Here is a 24112-nt window from a genome sequence, read left to right as displayed (position 1 = left end):
TAACTTGTCCTCATTAGATCTCTCTGAACCAGCCACCATCCTGAATAGCCAGTTGCCTGTGGCAGGCTTCCTGCAGTCTCTGGAAGGTCTGAGCACACGGATCTGAGCATGAAGCTTGTTTATTTGGTCACGGGGGTTTAGAAATGTGGGGACTTGAAAAAGCAGAATGAAAAGGAAAGGTGGAGTTTTTTCAGTTGCAGCATAGAGAATTGAAATTTTAGTGAGGTCTAGGGTCTTGCTTCAGAGGGAGAATAATCCATTGCCTGGATTATCTTCGACTTCTTGGATTGATACGGGAAGGCCGCAGAAAGCCAAGTGCTGTTCAGAAAGCTCTTCTTAAGCTTAAGTGAGCTGGTGACTTGGAAAGGCAAGAAGCAAGCGCTGTGCAGCCCTGGGAATGGGGCTGTGTAGCACATCACCCTCTAGCCGAGCAAGCCAGGTTGGGAATCGTTACCCTGGCACAATGCTGGACTGCAGGCAGGACTTCCCTTAGCTTTTCCTTGCTGTTTAAGGGGAGGTGGGCAAATTTCTCCGAGCTGCAGCATGTCCAGGCTGGTGGCTTCGGCCTCTGCCTGCCAGCCGGTTCCCATCACCACCCCTTCTGCTTTCTGCCCTAGGGGAGGTGCAGCTGGCCGGTTTGCACATCCAGGCCTTGGTGGAAGCTGGCGTGAAGGCACAAGACATCGCTGTTGTAGCCCCCTACAACCTCCAGGTGAGATGACCCGCTCCTGGCATCTCCCCTCTCTTTCCGCATGCACACAGAGCAAACACAGAGGTGGATTCAATCCTTGCCATCTCCAGGAGTGATACCAGACTGTCCTCAGAGAGATGGAGGGGGAAGTCAGCAGAGCCAAACTGTATAATCAGCATTTGTGGCCAGCTTCTCCATATTTAAGCAGCTTGAGGCCATGGAGGGAAGAGATGTTAGTCGAGTATTTTCGACTGCTAGCCTCAGGAGTCAGTGCTTGACCTCGAGGAGGTGTGAGCGCTCATCCTTGTGGGTTTGAGAGGAAGGGACTTTACCAAAACAGTGCCGTTTTAATCCTTTTCACCTTGCACTTTTCTTTAAAAGATATCTATCGCATGTTTTTCAGGTGGACATGCTAAGAGAGCACCTTTGCCACAGGTACCCAGAGCTAGAAATTAAATCAGTTGATGGTTTCCAAGGAAGAGAGAAAGAGGCAGTGATCCTGTCATTCGTGAGATCCAACAGGAAAGGTAGGAGTTCACTGCTGGAGAGTTACTCCACGGGGAATGGGAAAGAAATAGGAACTGTGTGATTGCTAAAGGTCGCTCGTCGTGTTGCCAAGTGCTGCAGTTTAATTGCAGTTCTGACAGTCTCCAGCACTTTGCTCTGAATGAATTTACTGGCAAGAACCTTCCTTTTCAGCTTTTTTTTTTTTTAATGAACGAATATATTTGCTGTCACAGTTGCAGAGGAAGGCTCCCATGCTAGGCAGCAGGTAAAAAGGAAGCCAGGACTGCTTAGTTTGAAGGTTTCCAGGCTATTGAGGCCTCAGAAATTATTTAAACTGGGGTCCTAAGAATGGCACATGTCAGATTAGCACCACGTTTACTGGGGTGCCGAGCACCTCCCACAAAAGGTGAAAATTTGGGGGGCTTATTTCTTGGGTTTGGAGCCTATTTTGGGTCACTTCCCTGAAGAAAGCAAGCAGGAGCTGGCATTACAAGTCATGTGCAGAAAATGCTTCTTTTGGGAGCAAAATCTAGAGCGGAAAATCGAGTTCTTTCCTATCAGCAACTGCAGCGAAACTTAATAGCTGGAAAAAAGCTGGTGCTGCGGAGCCACGAGGCTCCTTTGGCAGAGCCATCGGCCCGTGCTGAAGGGTTTTGTGACAGTCAGCTCGAGCGGAGGGCATGAGTGGGACCGCTCCGTGAAGCACCTCTCTCCTGTGCACGGATCGCTGCCCTTTTCAAACCCATAGTGACACACGTCTCTTGCCCTGCTACCTTTGCTGCTAATGTGCTGGGAGTGCTGATGTCTAGGAGGGAAAAAGGGGAAAGGATGTGTGGAAGGAGGAGGCTTTTTTTTTTTTTTTTTAAGAAAGCCTAGAGCAAGAAAAGCAGCGGTGGGGAGAGAATGGAGGTGGGGGACAGGACTAAGAATAGTCCTTATTCATGAGTGACTCACCTCGCCTCGGCTCAGTGGGAGCTGGTGTCCTCCGTGAAGGCGTGCGTCCCCCAGCCCCCTTCCCATGCACAGGCAGCAGCCAAAGCTCAGATGCGGTGCAGGAATCGCTCGCTTTCCTGGCGGCACGAGGCAGCTTCTCATGGTGTCTGGGCATGGCTCTGGTCTGCCTAGAGCACAAGAGATGTTGTTAGCACCCTCTGAGACCCTTGGGAGAAATGCATATCCTTTCTCAGCTGCATTTCTCGGCTCAGAGGAGGCCAGGGACCTTGAACAGCAGTGCCTGGCCCTCTGCAGCCGTTCCTGATCCAGCAGGAAGCCCTCTTGCCAGATCAGAGGAGTTGGACTTGCCCCTGCAGTCAGGCGAAACCACATCAGAGAAACTGGAAACCATTCTCTAAGCTGCAGAGCACAGAGAGGGGATCGCCCACACCCTGTTCCTCAAAGGTCGCTCAGACTAGACTGCTCAGCCACGGCAAGGCAAGGCAGAAACAGAGCCAGGCTGGTCACCGCACCGGCGGAGGCATTAATTTCCTCCCGACTGGCCTCCTCTTTATCCCCAGGAGCTGGAAACTCAAAAGCCGCCCACACTACCCTGCTCGCTAGCTGATCCTCACTGAGTCATCTTGGCATTTGCTGGCTCTTACTGCTCTTCTTTGAGAAAATAGCCAGAGAGCAGAAGCAAACCTTGCAGAGTTGCCTAAATGGCTGTTACTGTAAACCTGTCGAGAGTCTGGGGGCAGGCGGGGGGGAGCTGTGTAGGACAGGGTGCATTCCTCTACCTGCAGTTCCTCTTCGGTCGCAAGGTGAGCCTCTTCCATGTTGCTTCATATTGCATTTGCTCCCAGGTCCCAGCCTGATCTTGTGTCACGGGCCACCCAGGAAAATATTTCTCCTCTCCACGTGCATCCATCCTCCTCCTGACGCCGGGAGCTAAGTGGGGAGCCCTGGCTCTGGCTTGCAGGTGGTGAAATGGAGGCAGAAAGATGAAGGTGACGGCGTGAGTCAGGGACCAGAGTCCAGCAAACGCTGGCTCCCACCCTTTGGCTAAGCAACCCTTCAGTCCTTTGGGCCAAATCTAGACCTGGGGCCAACACTGCACCCACTGACAGTCCTGAGCCCCTTGGTTTCTTTCTCACAGGCGAGGTGGGCTTTCTTGCGGAAGACCGGCGGATAAACGTAGCGGTGACCCGCGCCCGGCGCCACGTGGCTGTCATCTGCGACACCCGCACCGTCAGCAACCAAGCCTTTCTGAAGCGGCTGGTGGATTATTTCAGCCAGCACGGGGAGGTACGCACAGCCTTTGAGTACCTCGACAACCTCGTGCCCGAAAACTACGCTCAGGAGGGCCGTGGTGAGCAGCAGCAGGGTGCAAAGCTCCCTGCAGCATCTGGCCCCAAACCGCAGCTACCTCTGGGGGGGAAACTCAAAGCAGCAGCAACCAAACCAAAGTGTCAGAAGCCAGAAGCGCGTTTCGCCCCGAACACAAGCGGAGCTGAGAGAGAAAGCCCAGGGACAAATGGCATCGCCGACAGATTCAAGGCCATGCTGGTGGCCTTCCTAGAGAGCAGCGAGACGCAGTTGGATTTCCCCCCGTCCCTCAATTCTCACGATCGGATGCTGGTTCACCTAATGGCGGAGGAATACGGGCTGCAGCACGTGAGCACCGGGGAAGGGAGGGACCGGTACATCAGCGTCCGCAAGAAAGAGCCTGCCGAGCCTTCGCCCCCCGCAGCCGCCCACCCCAGCAAGCAGCTCCCCCTTCCTCAGCCGCAGCATCCCAGCAGGGAAACTCCTGTCCCTGCCGAGCCAGGAAGAAGCGGCAAGAGCTCAGGGGAAGTGGACCTGAAAACCCTGCACTTGGAGAGAGTTCAGAGGGAGAAAGCCAGGCGGGAGGAGGCAGCGAGGGAGGCTCAGGAGCCCAGTGCCAGCCTTCAGGGCAGCAGCAGGAAAAAAGACAAAAGCAAAGCCAAAGGTAGGTCGCTCTCTTCGTAAGCAGCACAATTAATGGTCTTCCTTGAATGGATTGTGCTTAATCCCCATGGTTTTGCCTCCAGGCCTTGGGATTTGTCTGCATGCGTGGAGCATGGGATGTGGCTCTTGGAAAGCTCTCTGATGCTTGTCACTGCAGAGATGTGAGAACTGGCAGGAGTGTGCATCAGTTGGCTGCAGCATCTGGGAGAGAGGGGGTTTGGATGCCTGGAGGCACATTTCTTAAGTTGAAAGAAAAACACTAGGGACCCTTTCCCACGAAGAGAGGCTCAGGAGTTAGATTGGAGGCTCCCAAATGTAGGGAGAGGAGCTAAGAGGAGTACCTGGCCCACACTGAAGGACGTGGCTGGCTCCTAAACGCAGAGGCAGGGGAAGACAGAGCCGCCGGGAGCTGCCATCCTCCCTGCCAGACATGGCCCCTTCCTCTTCCCCAGCCCCCTTTTAGCAGGGGGAAGCACCCAGGCACGCTGCGGGTGGGAGCCTTGAGTTCCTACTAGTGCCTGTGAACACAGGCCAGAGTTTACTGGCACGACGGGTCTCACGGGGGCTGAAATCCCAGTCGCTGCAAACGGCGACTGCCCGGACCCGTGCTGCTTCTCACTAGCCCAGGCTGTAGCTGCCAGATGCTTCTCAACTTCTAAGCAGTGGTTAAATGGCCAGGTCTCGTCCCCTTTCTTCTCCCCAGGCAAGCCAGCAGTTAAGAGTGGAGCAGACAGCATGGTAGAAGAAGATATCGATGCTCTGATTTCTGCTGCCATTAAAGCTGACAACACCTGCAGCTTCCCCCGCTGCAAAGCCAGCGTTACAACCCTGGGACAGCTTTGCCTCCACTGCAACAGATGCTACTGCCTCAGCCATCACATCCCAGAGGTACGCGTGGGGCCGGGCAGCCTGCCCAGGGGTTTGAGCACTGAGGGGGCTGGAGAGGAGGAGGATGTGCCAAGCAGCATGGGTTTAACATGGGCATTTTCCCCATCGAGCTCCCCAGGCAGGATTTCCTTGCAAGGAGGGTAAAGCAAAACCCTCTCTGCCAGAGCTTTTGCTAGAGCTGCAGGTAGAAAGGGCTGCCAGGCATTAACATGTGGGCTCTGCACGCCTCCTCCTGAGAGCTTTTCCTTTTTCCCCCCTTCCGTTGAGCCTGTCTTTACCATTCTCTGGCATTTACACTCCCGGGTTGTGTAGGTAAAGTGAGGCAGAGAGGAGAAATGAAGAGGCTTGGGCTTAAGGCAGTGACTTGAGGGAGCCTGGACACTTGATTCCCAGCTCTTTGCAGATTCCCTCTGCAACCTGGGGACAAGTCAAGGCTTGAGCCCACACAGAGCAGTGCTGTGTGCCTGCTTAGCAATTAGGCATTTCCTTAAGTGCCTTGTGGGCTTGGAGCTGCGTGGCTCCACACTGTGCCACCTCAGCTTTAGCTCCCATCCATACCTGAGTGACAGCAGTCCCTCAGCCTCCTCTGCTCTGCTTTCTTGCGGTGGAGGACTCTCGAGCAGGCATCTCAGCAGCCCTGTAACGTCCTGCACCTCTGTGGGAGCAGCATTGTGATGGCCGCTGAGCCAACAGCTTCTTCCTGGCTGTTCTTCCGCAGCTGCTTGACAGCCCTTTCCTCCCCAGATCTGGGAAGGAAGGAAACTGAGGTTAAACTGGTGTTGGGCTGCTTCTTTCTGTTCAGGTGCAAAGGCAGGCAGGTGAGTTTAAGCCTCCAGGGTTGGCAGCGTGATGCTTTGTGGAAAGCTGGCCTCGGGGTTTGAGTCCTGTGGGCAGAGCTGGCGTGGCTGGGTGGTGGCTGTGACGAGTACACGGGCTGAGAGGTGATGATTTTCCATTTAGCCACAGCCTCCCGTGCCCATCGTCCCTTCGCCGGCATCGCCCAGGCATAGCTCTTTGCCGCGTGGAGCCTCCCGGAGCTTAGCAACGTTTCGCGAGCTGACCTATAAATCCTCAGCATAGATTTTCCCCTTGTCAAGTACTATCTGTTTCCATGGCAAAGAATGGTTGTATTTATGGTCATTCACAATCCAGTTGGGACATAAATTTATTTCCTGCAGAATCGCCTCTCCCTGCTGAATTGTAATGAGAATGCCAGTGAGAAACAATTGGAAGGATAAAATGCATGGCAACGAGTTTTTCTTGCTTCTTAAAGTTCAGCTCTTTTTCCAGATGTTATCAGGTCTCACTGTGAAATAGCCTGGGACCTCCTACCCATGCCTGGCCCTAAGCGGGGCTAGCACATACCTGGAGCCATCTCAGAGGGGCCGGAGCCTCTGCATATGGGGGGTCCCTGTTCAGAAAGAGCTCGTGCCCCCCTTTAGCAGCCCCCAGCTGCTGAGCCCCTCCCCATCTAGTACAGCACAGCGGACCCCACTGGATGATGTTCAGCCTGTGCTCCAGCACCTCCCGACGTGGGAGTTACTGCCCGTTTTAAAGCTGGTCTGGAGGGTCTGTTAGCTACGGCTGGTTTAGATCGGGCAGCAGGCTCAGAAATCCCAGTCCTGGCTAGGAGCCACGTGCCAGGCGCTGCGCACGGCTATTCCTGGCCATTGGCAACCTGCTCCAGCAGCGCTAACCGGGCGGGAAGGTTGGTCACAGCGCTGAAAGAATGGGCTGGGGTCCTCCGGTCAGCTTATGGTCGTGAAAACATCAAATGACTTTGGGATGGACCAAGCAGAAGGGGTACACTTTTAGGATCTCTAATTTAGACCTGGTGGAGATGATTCAGGATGGTGCTGAACTTGGCTTAATGCACCTTAAACACGGCCTGGGCTTCAGTGCCGGTGGGTTTTGGAAAAGGTTTGCCTGCACAGAATTAGCATAATGAAGCTTTTCTGATTCCAGTACAGAAGACAGATCTAATTGCACTAAAGAAGCAGATATATGGCTAAAAAGGTCTCTTCTCATTTCCCAAGTCACCCTTCCTGTTTCACTCCTTTTCCCCCAGGTCGTTCTGTATTAGCGGAGAACGTCATCGGGAGCTCAGTTTTATTTCTAGCTCTGATGCGAGAACCGTAACAGATCCAGCTGTTCAGATGAGCGTGAGTTCCCCCCAGATGTTTAAAGTTTTGGAAGGAGATACTTAAACCGTCCAAAAGGATTATTTACCTGCTATGTAGATTCCAGAAGGAGAAAAATTACCTTTGTATTTTGTTCCGTGTTAGAGGAGCTATAAATAAATAGGAGATGGTTTTAGGGGCGTGCAGAGCAGGTGGAAGAGGAATTCCAGGCTCCAGGAATGAAATCGCCTGATTCCCATGTACGCGATCGCTGCCCTGTTTCCCGACTGCCACCGGTGTCGGTTCTCTCTCCGCCAGGTTCACGGCTGCGGGGAGAAGGCCAGGGCCCATGCGCGGCAGAGGATCAGCAGAGAAGGGGTTCTCTATCCCGGGAGCGGCTCCAAAGACAAGTCCCTGGACCCAGCCAAGAGAGCCCATCTCCAGCGGCGCCTAGACAAGAAGCTCAGCGAACTGACCAGCCAGAGAAAGAGCAAAAAGAAAGACAAGGAGAAATGAAGGATCCGAGTGCTTCTTTTTTAACTTTGAAGTCACGGGTCAGGCTACATAAACCAAAGATGCTGTTAAAGCTACAGGGCCGTGCTGAGCCCGAGAGGGAAATGGGAGCTCTCATTCTGGGTGGTAGACAGCTTGGAGCCAGTGTGTCTGAATAAAGTCGCTGGGCCTCCCTGAACCACAGAGCTGAGATGGAGGAAGGAGAGCAGCTTTATTTGTCCCGGTTATCCTTATTGACAAAGTAATGGATGCACACAGAGGGGCTGGAGAATGCCCGTGAAGACAGAGATTAAAACACCTAAAGCAATCAGCCATTGCTGTGACATTTCTCCCTACTAGAGTAAAGAGATAAATGTCCGTGAGCAGGGGCGTGGGAGGGACTGAAAACCCTGGGTGACCCTCTCCTCCAGGGAGGGTGACTAAGGAAATGCGTGCCTCCAGCTCCGTTTTCCCAGTCTAGCAATCCTCCCAGCACGGCTTGGAGTTAGAGTGGCCTGGCGTGGCCACACGGCAGCCAGCAAGACCCCAAGTCCCGGGCTGCCCTTTGGGAGCCGGCAGAGCTGGGCTGCGTCCCCTCCCCACCGTGCAAAGGGGCTGCGGGGCGCGGGCTCAGCCCCACGGGCCTCTGCCCTGCGGCAGGATGGGGCCCATGCAGGGCTCAGCCCTGCTCCGGGGCCACCTGGAGATGGGGAGGCCTCGAGCCCTTACCTTGCTGGCACCACGGCGAGCTGCTCCAAAACGCCCAGCCTGCTGCTCTGGGAGAGCCGCCGTCCACCGCCTTCGCTCGCCAGCCCTCCCGGTAGCACTGGTGAGGTCTCTCCCTCTCCAGTGTGTGCCGTTCCCTTCCCCGGCACCTCCCAGACCTGCCAAGGAGACGCGTTTCTTTTCCCTGTCCTGCCCTTGCTACAAAGCTCCTTGGAGGCCGATGGCCACTGGGAAAGTCGGCAGCGGCGAAGGCAGGGTATGGCCGTGCGAGCTTTGTGCAGCCCTCCCAGGCAGCCTCGGTTCAGCGTCGCCCGTCCTGACCCGTTCCCTACTCCTGTACCCCCCAAAACTAACCCATCTCCCATGTTGTTTTCTGCCTGCTGAGCCACATCTCCAAAGCATCTCTCCATCCACCCCAGCCCCCGGCCCTATCCCCTCTCCTTGATGGCTCCGAGCGGGTACCGATGCATCGCACGGGGTCCCCCACCCCCTGAGGAATAGCTCAAGAAGCCACTTTTTGTCCCCAGGGTGGCGCATGCAGGCCCCAGGGAAAGGGGCCAGGCTGCCTCGACAGAGGAGTGGCTGGAGAGGGGCACAATAAAAAACCCCAAGCCACACACGGCCCGTCATTCTGGGACTGAGCACCGCAGACCTTGCCCAGCGGTGACTGCGGCACCAGTGGAAGGCACTCATCCCATCCTGACCAAAGGCTCAGCAGTTTGCAGGGGCTGCAAGACAGCCAAGCATTTCCATGTCTGTCCCTCCTCCCAAGTGCTGGATGAGGTAGCTAATAAGCCAGTTTTCCTCCAAACTGCAGTGCCTGTCGGTACTGGCTGTGAACACCTTCCAAAAAAACCTTCCTCATCCGTCAGTAAACCTCATCCTTCAAAAACCCCTCCATCTGCAGCCCCAGTCCCGGGCAAACCTCATGCCTCGGTCCCCGGGGCCGGCCGTGCGTCAGCCCGCGGAAGGAGGGCACCGGCTCGCACGGCAGCAGAGGGGACACGGGGGCTCCTGGAGGGAAAGGTGGGGAGGGGGCAGAGACGGAGCACGGGAGAAGAAAATCTGTGCAGCGGCGAGCGGTGCGGGCATATATGGGGGGGAAGAGCCGGAGCAGTGCCTGCGAGGGGCTGTGGAGGGGGAGGACGCGACACAGAAATCGCAGCCTCCTCCCAAAGCGAAGGTCAGGCAGAGAAGGCAGATGAGCAGAAAGGCAGATTGCTGCCAGCTCAGGGTACCACCACAGTGTTAGCTTTAATCGGGGATAAGTGGCTCATTCACACTTTTTTTCCCCTGCTCAAATCATTCAAGCAACCGCATCCCTGGCCATGCTCACCCCGTGGCACCGGCTTTCTGGCAAACAGCCCCGGACCCCCCCAGATTTCCCTGCCTGGCTTCCCACCAGCATTCTGCAGGCAGGGAAGAGCCAAGGCTCTGGCTGAAGCGAGGGATGGGTCCCCAGGGCGTCCTCTGCCCGCCAGCCCATGCCATTGGGGAGCCCCTCACAGCCCTCCAGCTGTCACCCCCAGAAAGCTGAGGGGGCATCGGCTCCCCAAAAAACCCCAAACCTTGCCCAGGGGCCGGGCCTTGCTTGGGCCAGGAGCCCACGAGCAGACAGGATCCAAACAGATTTTTCCCCTCCCTTCCCCCTGAAACAGGGGTTGGGCTTAAAAACTCAGAAATTAGGGGTGTCTCACGTCCACCTTCGGTCGCAGGGCCGCGGCGTTCCTCTGCACCCAGATTTCGCATAAAACAAGCCAGCTTTGGGGTGAGCAAGTCAAAGCGTGACTCCAGGACCGACAGCTGTACAAAGTAACCCCCCAGTCGCGAGATTTGCCTTAAAAGAGCAGGACTTTGCCGTGCTGTTCTGAGCAGCCCCGAGGGTTCAGCTGGGAAGAGGGGCTGGGGTGGGAACCGCTGACCCCGGCCACGCTGGACCTTTAGGGGAGGACTCTCAGCCTGGCTCTGACCTCAGACGCTGAAAAACCACTCGTCAAGTCCAGACCCCTCTGCAGCCAGCGGGGAGATGGGCAGAGATTTACTCTGCCTGAAAAAAGATGGAAGGAAAACCCATATATAACAACGACGGTCAGCCCCAGTGCAGTGTACCAAAATCCTTCCGAAACCCAACGGAAAAACCACACACGCTGAGAGAAACCACGCCGTGCCGGCACTTTATCAACCCCCTCGCCATTTCCCCCCTCGTTTGACCTCAAACCGCCTTCCAAAGAAATCCACCCCCTCCCCGGGCGCCCTTGGGGTCCACATTCGAGGGCCCCACCGATGTCGGGGTCTGCCGGGGAGCACGTGGGATGCTCGGGAGCCCGGCTGGCGACCCGGCAGCGGTTTGGGGAGGTCGGTGCTGGTTTTGGTCCATCTGAAGGGAGGGCTCCTTTCTCGGCGGGTCCATTCGCAGCCCCCAGCGCATGCGAGGGCGACCCGGGTGGGGAGAGACGCAGCCGAGGAGTTGCTGCGTCCTCCAAATACTTTGGCAGCAAGATGCTCCGGCCGAGGCACGCCAGCAGCTCCGCCATTTCAGCGCTGCAAAGTCTCGCTCAAGCCCTGCCCGGCTGCAAACGCGGTGTTGTGGCAGCTCCCAGCCGAGCCGCCGGCCGGGCAGAGCCCCCCTCTGCCCGCTGTCCCCGGGGCAGAGCCGGTGTCGGGGTGCGGTGGGCTCCCCGCCAGCAGCCTAGTTTCGCCGGAGCGGGTGCCACATGGAGACGGGCTTCCTCAGCGTGGCCAGCATCTGGTTCCAGTGCGTGATGCCCATCCCGCTGGCTGCCGGGCCGATCAGGACGTGGCCCGTGTTGTCAGCGCGGCCGTCCTCGCCGCACTCGGCCACCGTCACCCGCAGGGACAGGTCCTGCAGGGGAGCGCGAGGCCATTGCAACGATCCAGCATAGAGCGGCCGCTGCATTGCTCGCGCTGCCGCCGCCCCCCGTACGTACATCCCCCCCGACCTCCCCAGCCACACAGGCACACACAGCGTACCCCCAATACTAGCCCATACATACACACCCCCTATATCCCCCACCCTGTAAACACGCATCCACAAAAACGGCCATACCCCATACCTACACACCCCTCTCCACCCCCACCCCATTCATACACCCCCCCATACCCTGTTCATACCCCGTACCTGCAAACTGTATATACTTATACCCCTACACAACCATACCCCATATATATGCATCCTCCTACACCTCGCCACCAGTTACATATCCCCCACTTCTCCCACATCCCCTAAACCCGTATATGACCTGTCCACATACACAACCGCACCCTGTACACGTGCAGCCCCCTGTATCCCGCAACCCACACACACGACCCCTCCCAACAGCCATACATTCACATCTCCCCACATACTCAAAAAATCATGTACGCACATCCCCTATACATACACATGCCCCATACCCCCTACATACGTCCCCCCAACCATACATGCACATATATGGCCCCCACCCCAGCCCACGGCTCCGATGATCCCCCCGAGCCCGTCGCGCCCCAGGAAGCCCTCACTAGCGCAGGGATTTGGGGACCTCGATGGGATGTGCCCCCCCCAGGCTGCGCCGTGCCCCCCAGCCGGGACGGACCTGGAGCACGATGGCCGGCACCGAGAAAATCATGGCTTCGTTGAACACAGGGTTGGTGTCGTCCCTCTTCACCGCTGTCTTCTTCTTGCTGATCTTCCTCCCGTCCTGCAGCAGGTACACCTTGACGAAGGGATCTGCTCGGGTGGGGGGAGAGAAAAGCCCCGGGGTCAGCCATGCGTTTGCCCTGCGACGTGGAGAAAGTGGGGGAAACCCTCTCTGGTGGACCCTCCTGGTCGGGTCCGTCCTCAACGGGAGCCACTCCGATAAATACCCGTGTAGCGGCAGGCTAAGCCAGGATGAAAGCCCACCTCCCGCCTGCAGAAGACCCAGGCCCCCGCGCCCACCAGGCAGCCCCTGCTCACCTGCGGTCACTTTGCCGTTGGTCCACACGAGGTTCTTGGCTTTGACCACCACCACCGTCAGGCGCTCGGCCGTGGGCAGGTAGCTCAGGGACAGCAGGATCTCCCCCACCGTGTCCACCGCCTGCGGGACACAACGTGCCATTGCCCATCAGTCCCAGCCCGCCAGGGAGGAGAAACCCCCCAAAAATCGCGGGGGGAGGCGGGCCGCCCTGCTCACCTTGTTCATGTCCTGCAGGTAGAGCCAGGCGTTGAAGGGACGCGCGGCCAGGTCGAGGTCGGAGAGCTTGAGCTCGGCCACGCCGGTGCTGACGTTCCTCTCGTCCTCGTCGATGCCGAAGACGGAGAAGCGTAAGCTGTTCTCCTCCAGCGCCGCCGGGTCCAGTGGGATGGAGAAGCGCTCGTCGAAGGCCACGGCATAGGCGCTGCGCTGAATCTGCCACGGGGAAGCGGGGGGGATTGCCTTGATGCGTGCCAGGTTTGGGGGCTGCATCCGAGATCTACCCCGTCTCTGCCGTGGGAATCGCAAGGAGCACGCGACTTTGGGCGGCGCAAGCAGGGCATGCCCCAGCCCGAAGGAGCTGGGGGGTCCCAGCCTCCCTGCGGGCAAAAGTTATTTCCCACCCGACCGCAGCAGCTGCTCACCAAATGGGGTAGAAAATAGGGGCTGGGGCCTGCCCTGTTGCCCATTAATTCTTTTAATTAACAATTTAAGGTTGCTCTGGTGCTGTCAGATGCAAGAGCCAGGCATCCCTGCGCCCTGGAGCTCGGACGTGCGGCCGGCTCGGCCGCTCCAGGCTACAGGATTTGGCCGAGGGGGTGCAACCCCCAGCCCCGCTCCGAGCCGGAGCCGGAGGGCTCCGCAAGCCCCAAACGCGCCAAATGGGGACGATGCTTTTTGCCAGACATCATCTCTCACTCACTTGGAGCAAATGCAGCAGCAACTCCCCAGGGCCCCATCCTGCAGGGTGCTGGTCACTACCCGGTCCTAGAGTGCTGGTGGGGGGAACTGCTCTGAAATCAGGCCTTTAGAGGCTGGTTTTCCTTACCCCAGCCCTATTTCTTTTGGCACCCAAGGTACCACCCACAAATCAGGGTTTTGTCCTGAAAGGAGGCCTGGCGCTCCCGCGGGATGGAGAGCCGCAGCCCCGGATGGCGCGGAGCAAAGCGGAGCCACCCGCTACCCGCCACCCATCCAACGCCGGGTGCTGCGGTGGAGAAGGGATCCCACCGCAGGACCGGGGGGGTTCAGCTCTGAACCCGTCGGGCTTCATCACCCCGAGCCGCCGGGACTCCCCAGCATCTCATCCTGAGGGCTTCCTCGTGTCTGTCTGTCTGTCTGTCTGTCTGCCTGCCTGCCTGCTCCTAGATGTGCTCCATCCCTGGATGAAGGACACGAAGCAGCCGGCGAGGCGGTACCTTCCGCCACCCCCTTCCTAGCGCCGCTCTCCCATCGGATACCGCCGACCTCCAGAGGCCCCGGGGGATGGAAGTACCCCTGCGGGAAAAGCAGGTCTGCAGCTCGCTCTCTGTAGCCCTGAGGGCTGGCTGGCTGCAGCCGCGTTATATTTTGGGATCGCTGGATGAAAGGCACAACTGAAATATTAGCGGCTATTGAAAAAAAAAGAAAAGCCAAGCCATAAGTACTGTAAAGCATTAAAGGCAAAGAACCCGATGAGTCTTTATGACTTGTCTCAGGACAGCAAAAGAGGGTAAATAGCGCTGGTGAATTATAAATCATGATGCTAAATAATAAATATCTCCAGAGCATAAATAAAGAGCCTGATCTCTGGATGGAAAATGGTCTTAGAAGGGCGCTGTGGAAATACTTTAAAGGCAGTGGTTTTGTGCTCGCTGCAACGGTACCTCCACCCCCGTGGAAAGGTTTCGTTAGCGGGATAAAGCTTTCTGCTCCTGCCTGGAAGATCCCGATTAAATCAAACCGGCTGACCCTGAGCTTTGCAAAAAGCAGCTGCTGAAAGAAAAGCGAGGCTCCTGCTTTCCGAGAGCAGCTTTTGGGGCACTTGAAAAGGGAGGGTTTGCCCCCAAACACCCCTGGTTCTGGTCCTGCCGGAGCTGGTGCAGCCGCCCGGATCCTGGGCCGCCGCATCCCGGCACCGCGGCTGCCGCAGAAAGGAGAGGCGGCTGCAGGGCACCGCGCTCGGGCTTCGTTAGCGTGAATCAAGCGTGCGGGGCCGGGGCGCGACGCCGGCAGCGCGTGCCCAGAAGGCTGCCGCTCCCCAAATCCCGCCCCAGACTGCGTCCTCCTCCGCAGCATCCCTGGCCCAGGGGAAGTCGAGCAGGAAAACTTACCGCAAGCCATGCCCGAGACAACAAGGTCATCTCACATCCCAGGCAAGAGGGAAAAATTTCTGCCTCTGCCGGGTCTGTGATGCACAAACCCATCCGGACACCCCGCACCGCAGAACGCTGCAACCCCCCGAGCGGGGCTCCAAAAATCCTGCGCCGACTGCGCCCAGCCCCAGCGCATCCGGACCTCCCTGCTCCCAAGGCCCCGTCGCTGTCTTGGGGAGCTCGGCTGAGGGGTGCTGCCACCAAAAAGCGAGCGATGCCACATACCCACAGCGTTTTCGTGCAAAGAGGGGCGAGCGGCTCACCCGGGAGATGCCGACGATCTGCTCGGCCGGGAGCAGGCTGATGCGCATGAAGCAGGACTCGAAGCGAGCGTCCTCCTTCTCCAGCAGGTCCTTGCCCTGCAGCAGCGTCACGTGCAAGGCGGCCGCCTTCCCGTCGTACTCCATGGAGACCTCCACCTGCCCCACCGTGAAATCCTGCCCAAAGTTGTTCCCGATGGAGGAGATGGAGCTGAGGGAGTCGGCCGAGATGGATTTCTTCAGAGGGCCGTAGGGGGCCAAGCCCAGGTCTTTGCTCATCAGCTCCAGGCTGCCCAGCTCGTTAATGCTCTCGAAGGTGTCGTCTGCCCGCAGGCTGGTCTTGCGGATGGGTGAGGTCCTGCCCAGCGCCCTCTGCAAGCCCGGGGCCATCCCGCGCTGCGAACAGGGAAAGGAAAACCAGGCGATGCAATCCCCTCCCTTCGATGCAATCCCATCCCTTCGTACAGAGCCGGGGACAGCTGGGATTCATTGCCGCCTTTTTGGACGCCTGACGGCCCCTGCTTGGCCTCAAGCTGCCGCGGCAGCAAACCCTGCGCCTCCTACAGCTCCCGAGCCCTATTCACAGCTCCGCGCCGATCCCCAACCTCTCCAGCAGCACCAGGTCGTCTCCAACTGCTTTTCCCCCCGGGAAAGGATGCGGGTGATACTTTTGCCCCTCCAGCAGCTCGCAGGTTGCAAAGGGAAAGGAGGCGAGCCAAGCTTTTTGCCCTTTTACCTTGTGTTTAACGTCCGAACACGCCGCCCCGTACTTTTGCTCCAGGTAGCGATAGTCGTAGTTGGGGAAGGGGGAAGGCGCCGGGTAGCTGCCGGAGCGCCAGAGCTTCCAGAGGTTGACGGCGGCTATCCCCAGCAGCACCAAGGCGCCGGCGGCGTAGATGCCGATCTCCCACCGAGGCGGGCTCGTGGCGACTGCGGGGCGACAAGAGGCACCGTCAGCTGGCCGCGGCCCCGGGCCAGGGGCTTCATCCTCTGCTGCTCCCACGCCAGAAACTCAGCTCTGAGCTACAAGGATGGGATCGGCCAAGGGGGGGATAAACCCCAGCCTCTCCCTCGGTCGGGTTGCAAATGGTGTCAGGCAGCAGCTTGGCCAGCCAAAAAAATCATCGTCCTCGCTTTGCTTTCCTGGGAGGCGAAGCGCACGCGTACGTCAGCCCCGCTCCCCAGCAAACGGGGGAAATGGTGAACGGCTGCGTCACCCCGGGGCGCTGGGGCCCCTCACCAGCTGCGGAGCCGTCCCACGTACAGATGTGCTCAGTGCACATCTGCGTCGCCCCTGCCACCACAGGGAAACCCTCGCTGCTGCCTGGCTTCCCACGGGCAGGGGATGCCAAGAAAATCCAGAAACAGGGAAAAAAATCCAACAAAAAAACACCAAGCAAAAAGCTTTTGGAAAGGGGGGAACCCCCCCGACTGCTGCTGCTGCGATCCAGGGAGGAGAAAGCCCGGGCTTGCGGCTGCGGAGCGGGGAGGACGCGGCAGCCCTGCGATGGCACGCTGAGCAGTTGTTGCTGCATTGCACCAGCCTCCATCGCACCAGCGACCGAACCAACACCAATCACTCAGCGTAACACAAAAAAAAGGGGAAAAAAAAAAAGATTTCTCATTACAGAGCGCTGCCGGGGAGTCCTCCGGCGTCACGCCGCGGCGCTCCCTCCTTCGGCAGCAGCTTCAGAGCCAGAAAAAGCCCAAGCCAGGCTTACTCCCACATCGCATCCGAGCAGAGGGACAACCCGCTGCTCCCCCCGCCCCAGACCTCCTCGGCAGGAGCCAGCAAAGGGATGCAGCAAAAGCAACCAATATCTGCACCCAAAGCACCTCATTCTGATCCCTCCCGAGGGCCAGGAGCAGCCCAGAGGGATCCCTCGGGATAAAGGCTCGGGACCTGGCTCCTACAGCCAGGTCCTGCTTCTTCCACCCCAACGCCAGCCCCTCACGATCTGCACAGGGCTGTGGTTTGTCCCCCGCACCCCGGCTGCGGATGCTGGGGAAGCGCTGCAGCTTTCTGGGGCGCTCCTACGCACGGAGGGGGTCGGTGCCGTCCGGCTCCAAGGAGTTCGCACGCTCCTGCTACGGCAGGGCGGCAAAACCGGGGCAAACCAACCCTTTACTGGCTCCCACTTCGGAATAGCGCCGGGTACAAACCAACCCTTTACTGGCTCCCACTTCGGAATAGCGCCGGGTACAAACCCCAGCGGAGCTGGAAACCCGCTTCCTGCTCGTACCCGCCCACCTTCCAGGGCTGAGCACCACAGGTCGGAAAGCTTGGGGGTTTTAAGGGTTTTCCCCTTGCATTAGGGAACTGAACCCTGTCTGCACGTGCAGCAAAGGGTTCCTCCTGCAGAAAGCAGGGAGGACCAGCAATCCCCCCCAGAGCAGCTCGGCGTGCAAGCCCCGGCCGGCTCTGCCCCCAAACCCTTCCCGGGGCTCGCTCAGGAGTACTCACCGCTTAAGCGGTAGCTGCTTACGTGCCCGTTGTCCATGGCAAACGCTCCCCGCTAGCGGGACGGCCTGCAATGCGTGAGACAGTGAGTTAAGATAAAGGGAAAAAATTAAAAAATAGCTGCCTTTTGATTTTTTAGCAGGGATGCTAAATAGCTGCTCCCCCTCCATCGCTCCTGGCCTTGGCTCCTCTTCCAGGCACAGCGCAAACCTGCACTAAGCATCTCCGCCACTAACGGAGGAGCTAAAGGAGGGACCGAAAACCCCGCGGGAACCCGGAGAGCGGCCACGCCGGGACGCAGAGCCACACGATTCACCTCGGGGCGTTTAATGGGTGACGTTTTCCGTCGCTCTGTGCGCAGACGTCTCCCCTCCAGGAGCCCTTTAAGCCCTTTGCTGCTTTTCTAAGCTCTTCTCCAGCTCAAATCTTGCCTTTGCCTTGCGCGGCTTTCCTCGGCCTCCCCGGGGGCTGCTCTGCGCGGCCGCGTGCAAGGGGAGCAGCCCCGCTTCGGGGTCGCTGCAGGGCTGGATGATGCCGGTCCCCGGGAACCGATTCCTGCAGCGGGAAAGCCCGATGGCCTTCTTCCCCGCAGGGGCTTTCCCAGCTGAGGCGTATGCGAGAGCCATCCCAAACGTAAGGCAGCTGCTCTTCCGAGACAGATCCCAGCAAAGGCACCGTGCGATGCCGAAGGGGATTTCTCCAAGCCAGCTGTTTCCCGCTATGCGAAGGAGGTTTGGGATCCCCTGCAAACACCCAGCAAGCAAATCCAGCATGAACTGAGCCAGCACCCGCCTCGCTGCCGGGCATCTGCGCTGGGAGATCGCGGCCCACGGTCCGCCGGTGCGGTCCCCCAGACCGCGATCCCCGAACCCCAAGCCCAGGGACACATCTTCAGCACCACACAAGATCTCCCCACCAGAGCCCCCCAAACTCCCTGCGAAACCCACGGAGCCCCGAAGCCCGCTCGCCGCACAGGAGGAGGAGCGGGCGCTGCCGCGGATGGACGGGCACTCGCGATTTGGGTACCATCGTCCCGCCCGCCTCGGACGCTCACGGATGCAGGCGCTGTAGGGGTGATCAACCCCCCCAAAACCATCCAGGCTTGGATTTTAATAGCCAAAGGTGGCAACTGCAGTGCATTATAGCATAAAATATCAGCCATGCTGGCCTGGCGTGGCTGGGGCCCCTCTCTGCAAGGGCCGCGCGGGACACCCTTGGGGTAACAGCAGGAGGAGGGGTTTCTAAATGTAATCGAGCCACCTACCCAAAACGACAGCAAGGCTGGGGCAGGGCTGGGAGACCCCCGTCTCGTCCCTCGCCTTCCTTCCTCACTCATAAACCTCTGCGTGCAACGGAGAAACCCTCAGTAAAAATCTCGTCTGAGAACGTGCTAAACTCGTGTCACGTATGGACTGAGCTCAGCTTAAGGGACGCTTTGCTGTTTAGCGCTGGAAATCCACACTGACACCTTAACGGTGCAACACTGTGGACATTTACCCCAAGCAGCCCCTTTTCAGGGCCTGACAAACTACCGTCCCTAATTAAGAGGCTCCGTTTCTTTTGATGTTTCCCCATGTTTTTTTTTTAATATGAAAACACAAAAGTTTTCAGGACCAACTTTCTCTGCAGAAGGGCAAACATCTCTTTTCAAAACCCTCCATGTCCAATTTTCCATTTCTTTCAAAGCTTTCTCCCCCAAAACATCCTTTTCTAACGAGCTCTAAGCAGCGAGGGAGCCAGATTTCCAAGGCATCACCCAGAGAGACACGGAGCGACTGCAGGGTTCGGCACGGGAATTAAATTAGGTGGTATCTTCCCGTTAGCAAAACAATATCAGCCTTGCCTGAGCAAGCAAACGAAGGTGCGAGGCGCTCGGGGAAGGGATTTATCGCATTTTGTGTTAACTAAGCTCTCCCCTGCGAGTGTTTCACGGGGACGCCGTGTCGTCCCCCCAACCTGCCTTTCAAATCCCTTCCTGGGAAAGCAAACCCAAGGGACGAGGAGGGGACCGGCACCGCGCTCGTGCCGCTGGCAGCACGGGGACGGATGCTTTCCCCCCTGGAGACCCCAGCCCCCTCCGCCCGCCGCGGCAGCCTCTGCCGAGGGACCGGGCAGCTCCGCTTCCCTTGGGAGCCGCTGCAGGGCTCGGGATACCTTTTCCCGCTTGGGGGGGACAATAAAATGGCTCGATGCGGGGAGAGAAATGGTAATGAAAGGGGGGACCTGCCCCAGACTTCGGGGGGTTTGGCACATCGCTGCGCCCTGGCATCGCGGCCCTCCGAGGCCCGAAACAGCTGGCCCAGAACCCCTGGGTCTGGCCCCAGGGCACCTGGGCCAACACGGGTACGGGCCCGCGCCCCGCAGACACCCCCAGAGCGCCCTGCAGTCCCGAAATGTCACAACCCAAGGCATAAACCGCAGCAGCGATCCCCGCGTTCGGCCTTTCCTTCTCGCCCTAACCCAGACACCAACGCCCCGTTTCGCCAGGCACCTGAGACCGGGCTAAACTCCTCTCACCGGTGAGCGTGGCCCTCCAGCAACACCTCTCCTCTCCTCTCCTCCAGCCCCGACCCCGCCGCTCGCACGCACCCATCCCGGGCTCTGAGCGAGGCTCTTCACCCTTCCCCATCCCGCTCCTGCCGAAGGGGGAAAGCCCCGGCCGGCCCCGATCCGCAAGGCAGAAGAGCAGGATCGAGTTTGCTGCCGACACATTTGTCGAAAAAAAAAAAAAACCCCAAACAAACGCATCCAAAACTTGCAAAGCAGAAAGGTTGGGGCTCTGCCCCTCATCCACGCCGGACCCCAAACTCGCTCACCCGTTGCCCTCCCCATCCCGCCGTGGCGCCGCAGGAGGCGAAGCAGCCACCTCCCCGCAGACCTGCACCTCGGGCGGCAAGCGGGGCGCCGATCCCGCCGGATTTACACCCGGAGACGGCGGCCCTGCGCCATCCTGCAGCTCCCACGGCCGCGAGGCTCGGCCTGGGAAACGCCGGCTTCGCCACGGGCAAAAGCCTGGGTCCTTCCCAGCGCTTCTTGCTGGATTTTACCTGGGCAGGTGACGAACAGCGCGGGCAGGAAAGCAAATCTCCGGGGCTCGGGGGCGAAGAGCGGGGGCCCTGCCCGCAGCCTCCGCATGAGCCGGGCAGCAGCAGCGCGCTCCCCCCGCCGGCCCCGGGAGCGGAGAGGGCTGCCGCAATTTCCCAGCTCCCGGAGACGGGGACGCAGCAGAGCGGCGGCGAGGCGTGGGGAGCCCGCTCCTCGCTGCCCCCCGCTCCCGGTGGGTGCCGAGCTCGGCGGGGACGGCTCTGGGACCCGAACGGGCCCCCGCTCCGATGGGCGGCAGGCTGGGATGCTTCGCCGCCGGAGATCTGCGATTTGGGATGGGCTGCCAGGCTCTGCCGCCTTCCCTGCCGGCGCCGGCTGCGGGCTGCACCCCCGGCTCACTCCTGCAATGAGTCGGGCGGTCTCTGCACCCTCCGGGGGCCAGGCCCTCCTGACCCCCCCCCCCCCCGCCAAGCAGGGGAGAAGCATCCCCCCGCCGCCCGGCTCCCGCCCCGCCGGAGCGGGCAAGGCGGCCCCGCAAAGCCCTTCCCACCTGGGCTCTCCCGGCCGGGGCCGAGGGAGGGACGCGGCGGCCGCCGCTCCGCTGCCGGGAGCCGCTCCGGGGTGGCGAGGAGCCGGGGCTGCCCGAGCGGGGGCGGCCGCTACCGCCCGGGGCTGGCGAGGAGGCGGCTCTGCTCGCCCGCCGCGCCGGGGCAGCGGGGCTCGGGGCGCCCGGGGGCGCCGGGGCTGAGGTGCCGAGCGCTCTCGCTCTGCTTTGCCTCCCCGGCTCTCAGCCCCCAGCCCCGCAGGCTGGCAACTTTCCTGGGGAAGTTACGGTAAAAGCCCCCCAGCCGCCCCCCCCCGAGCCCCCAGGCCCCGGCGGGAGGAGCCCCGGCCCCGCTCCGCAGCGCGCCCCACGCTGCCGCAGCCCCGGGGCTGGACCCCGAGCGGCCCCCGCCGGGCAGAGCCGCCCCCCCCCGGGCAGAGCCGCCCCCCCGGGCCCCGACTCACCGCTCCTTTGGGGGAAAAAGGCGCCTTTCCCGGCCGGCGGCGGGGGGACGCGGGCGGTGCCGCCCCGGGCTCCGCCTGGGCTGGGGGGGAGGGGGGGGGTAGCTCCCGCCCCCGGCGCCCCCCACGCTGGGGTGAACCGGGGACGGCTCCGGCCTCCCCCCGTCCCCTTCCCCGGGTTCGGGGCTCCCCGGCATCGGCCGCCTCCAGCCCCCGTTCCCACGTCCAGCGGGGCCGCCCCAAACCCCCCTCCTGCTGCCCGGGGACCCCCCCCGCCACCCTCCTGCAGCGCCTCTGCGCCCCGCAGCTCGCCCCCCGCCCCGGCCCCTGCTTCTGATTTCTCTCCATCAGGAGCTGCGTCCCCTCCTCTTGCCCCTCCAAGGGTGCTGCTCTCCTCCAGGAAAGCCATTTGGGGTCTGCGGATCGTCACCCCCGAGCCAAATCCTTGGATCCTCACCTGTCCCTAACGCAGGCTTCCCGGCTGCTCCTCTCTCCTGGAGGGATGGGAAGGGTGGCGGCAGCCTCCTCCCTCCTCCATCCCACCTCCCCGCAGCAACCTCGGGGTCCTGGGCGTAGCTGGGGCTGCCCAGCAGCGAGGTCTTGGCTCTGCCTGCTCGTAAAGAAAATCCATCAGTTCTCCCTCAACGCGGCAGAAGGCGAAGCTCCTTCTCAGAGTGCCAAGTGGCATTTACACGGGACTTGGCCCAAAAAAGCCCTTTCAGCAGCTTGGAGACCGAAAGACGAGGGCTGCTGGCGGGTGCCTTCCCCCGCGACAACGTGGTCCGCAGCCAGGCCTCTCCTGCACTGCTCTCGTGCGACGGGCGCAGAGATCTTTCCCTTCCTTACCCTGGCTTCGTACCCACGTTTTCAGCCCCCTTACCTCAAACGCCAGACCACCGTGATTTCAAACAGCGAGAGAATCACTTGCTTCAATTGGAGAAAACGGAATAACTGCAATTTTGTGGGGGAAACCCCAGGCACCGGGAGCAAAGCCGGTCCCAGCTGGCCGCCCAGGGCAGCGCGACGCGCGGGGGACCCCCGTGCCCAGGAGCACCCACCGCAGCCAGCAGCGGGGCCAGCTCACCCTCCGCCGCCCTGCCGCAGGGCTCTCCGGCTCCCATCCGGGGAGGGCCCGCACGGGAGACGGTCCCACGATTTTCCTGGCAGGGAATTCATTTTCAGGGAGAAAACAGACTGAGTTTTGACTGTAACCCAAAACGCTGCCTGAGTGGGAGAGGAGCCTCATCCTGCAACCAAGGCTCCTTTCCCGGGCTTCCCGGCCCAGCCAGGACGCGGGCATTTCCAGAACGCAGCCCTTCCTCTAGGTGTATAAAACCCAGCTGGAAAACGAGCAAGCCACGGCTTCCTTCCCCCGCTCCCAAACCTCATCCCCAGCAGAGATGAGGAATGGGGCTCCCGGGGGAGGCGGCAGGCTGGCCCTCGCCCGGCGCAGCCCCGGCCACCAGCACCCTCTCGCGGGGCCACCCCCAGGCTCCCTCGCTTCAGCCCGCGGGCAACCGGAGCGACCTCCGGAGCTGCTCCAGCGGGGCTGGCCTTGGCTGAGGTTCGGCAGCCTGCGGCGGCCCAGTCTGGCATCCGAAGATGCCAACTGATCTATTAAACATCACTCGGATTGCTAGCAGACGGCGCGAGTTTGTTGTCACCCGCGTGCGTGGGTCAGGCCTTGGATAACCGTGAAGATAATTAAATAACAGCATTCAGCGACGCAGGCTGATAAACACCCCCCCAACCCCCAACCCCGAGCAGCTCAGCCGGCAGCAAGGTGGCTTGGGTTTGCTGGTTTCCAGACCGCCACGGGGATGTAGCAGAGGTCCCTCCGCCGGCTCTGCTCCTGCGGCACGGTCGGCAGCCCCCTGCGCAGGGACAGCCGTTTGCTCTGGGTGAAAATCCTCCTGCCGAAGCCCCCGGCAGCAGCCGGCCCCCGCATCTGGCATTTTCCAGGTGGCCGCGGCGTCTCTCCCCCGCTGGCCGTTCCGACACGTTGGCTTGCGGAGGGGGTCTCCCCTCGCACCTAACAGCGGGCAGCGCTTCACCTGCTCGTTCAGCCCCAGGTCACTTACCTGAATTACTTTCCCCTGCCCAAGCCTGAATTCCTGTAGGAAACACCACCCTCTGCAACCTTTTAAGACTAAAAATAATTTTAAAAGACCATTTATCCTTTTAGGAAAAAAAAAACTACATAAAAATCCAAAAGATGCTCAAACCTAAAGGCCAAACTGTTGGGGCCGATGGGCAGGGAATGCCCCGACGCCCAGCAGTCGCGCAGCCCCCGCCTGTTCAGGTCAGGAGGGGAAAAGGCGCCTTTGGGGAAGGGAACGGGAGCCGACGGCCCCCGCGCGCCCTCCCGGCTACCGCCTCGCAGGGACAGGATCGCTGCGGCTCCTGCGCCTGGCATTCACCGGCGGGAGAGCAAGGGCTGCTGCCCACTCCTTCGCTAGGCACGGCTTAGCAAGGCCAGCTTAAAAAAACCCAAAAAAACCAAAAACCAAGAGAGCAGAATACTTGTGTCAGAAGCTGATGATGCATCACACAGGCCAGCACAGGACCAAAAAGTCATGGGGGGAAAAAAAAGCAGCAAAGAAGCCCTCGTGCAGCCCTGGTTGCCGCCTCCCGGCAGGGCAGGCGGCTGGATAGCGCCCGGGGCAGGAGGGTGGCGAGGTGGGC

At 60.1% G+C, this 24112-nt stretch overlaps 2 protein-coding genes across 8 annotated transcripts in view; one reads left to right on the top strand and one right to left on the bottom strand.

Moving 5' to 3' along the window:
- IGHMBP2 (immunoglobulin mu DNA binding protein 2) overlaps positions 1–7948 on the top strand; it is a 44559-nt gene extending 36611 nt beyond the window's left edge. Inside the window, exons 11-15 of one of the 2 annotated variants that reach the window (XM_087739447.1) lie at positions 618–712; positions 1095–1218; positions 3291–4124; positions 4827–5011; positions 7450–7948. In XM_087739447.1, the coding sequence (XP_087595573.1) occupies positions 618–712; positions 1095–1218; positions 3291–4124; positions 4827–5011; positions 7450–7647 (1436 nt within the window). In that variant the 3' untranslated portion in view covers positions 7648–7948. Of the gene's footprint in view, positions 1–617; positions 713–1094; positions 1219–3290; positions 4125–4826; positions 5012–7079; positions 7430–7449 lie in introns of those variants that run through there. The other variant, XM_087739455.1, reaches the window with a different exon arrangement.
- Positions 7949–10385: 2437 nt separating this feature from the next.
- SYT12 (synaptotagmin 12) lies at positions 10386–21968 on the bottom strand. Of its 6 annotated transcripts, none has more exons than XM_087746692.1 (8): positions 21885–21968; positions 17381–17445; positions 15653–15846; positions 14920–15312; positions 12522–12737; positions 12305–12425; positions 11943–12076; positions 10386–11212 (listed from the first exon to the last, which is right to left on the bottom strand). In XM_087746692.1, exons 2-8 carry the CDS (start codon positions 17415–17417, stop codon positions 11039–11041), a joined length of 1269 nt encoding a protein of 422 aa, XP_087602818.1. In that variant the 5' UTR covers positions 17418–17445; positions 21885–21968; the 3' UTR covers positions 10386–11038. The 6 variants fall into 6 exon arrangements, with proteins under 6 accessions (XP_087602818.1, XP_087602815.1, XP_087602817.1 ...); XM_087746689.1 differs by lacking the exon at positions 21885–21968 and adding an exon at positions 21431–21493; XM_087746691.1 differs by lacking the exon at positions 21885–21968 and adding an exon at positions 20973–21059.
- Positions 21969–24112: the final 2144 nt, after the last annotated feature.

This window comes from Nipponia nippon, unplaced genomic scaffold, assembly GCF_047370975.1.
Source record: "Nipponia nippon isolate SJK-2023a ecotype South Korea unplaced genomic scaffold, ASM4737097v1 scaffold_10, whole genome shotgun sequence".
Classification (NCBI taxonomy): domain Eukaryota; kingdom Metazoa; phylum Chordata; class Aves; order Pelecaniformes; family Threskiornithidae; genus Nipponia; species Nipponia nippon.
Note: the sequence above shows the minus strand (reverse complement) of the source record. Positions and strands in the feature narration are given on the sequence as shown.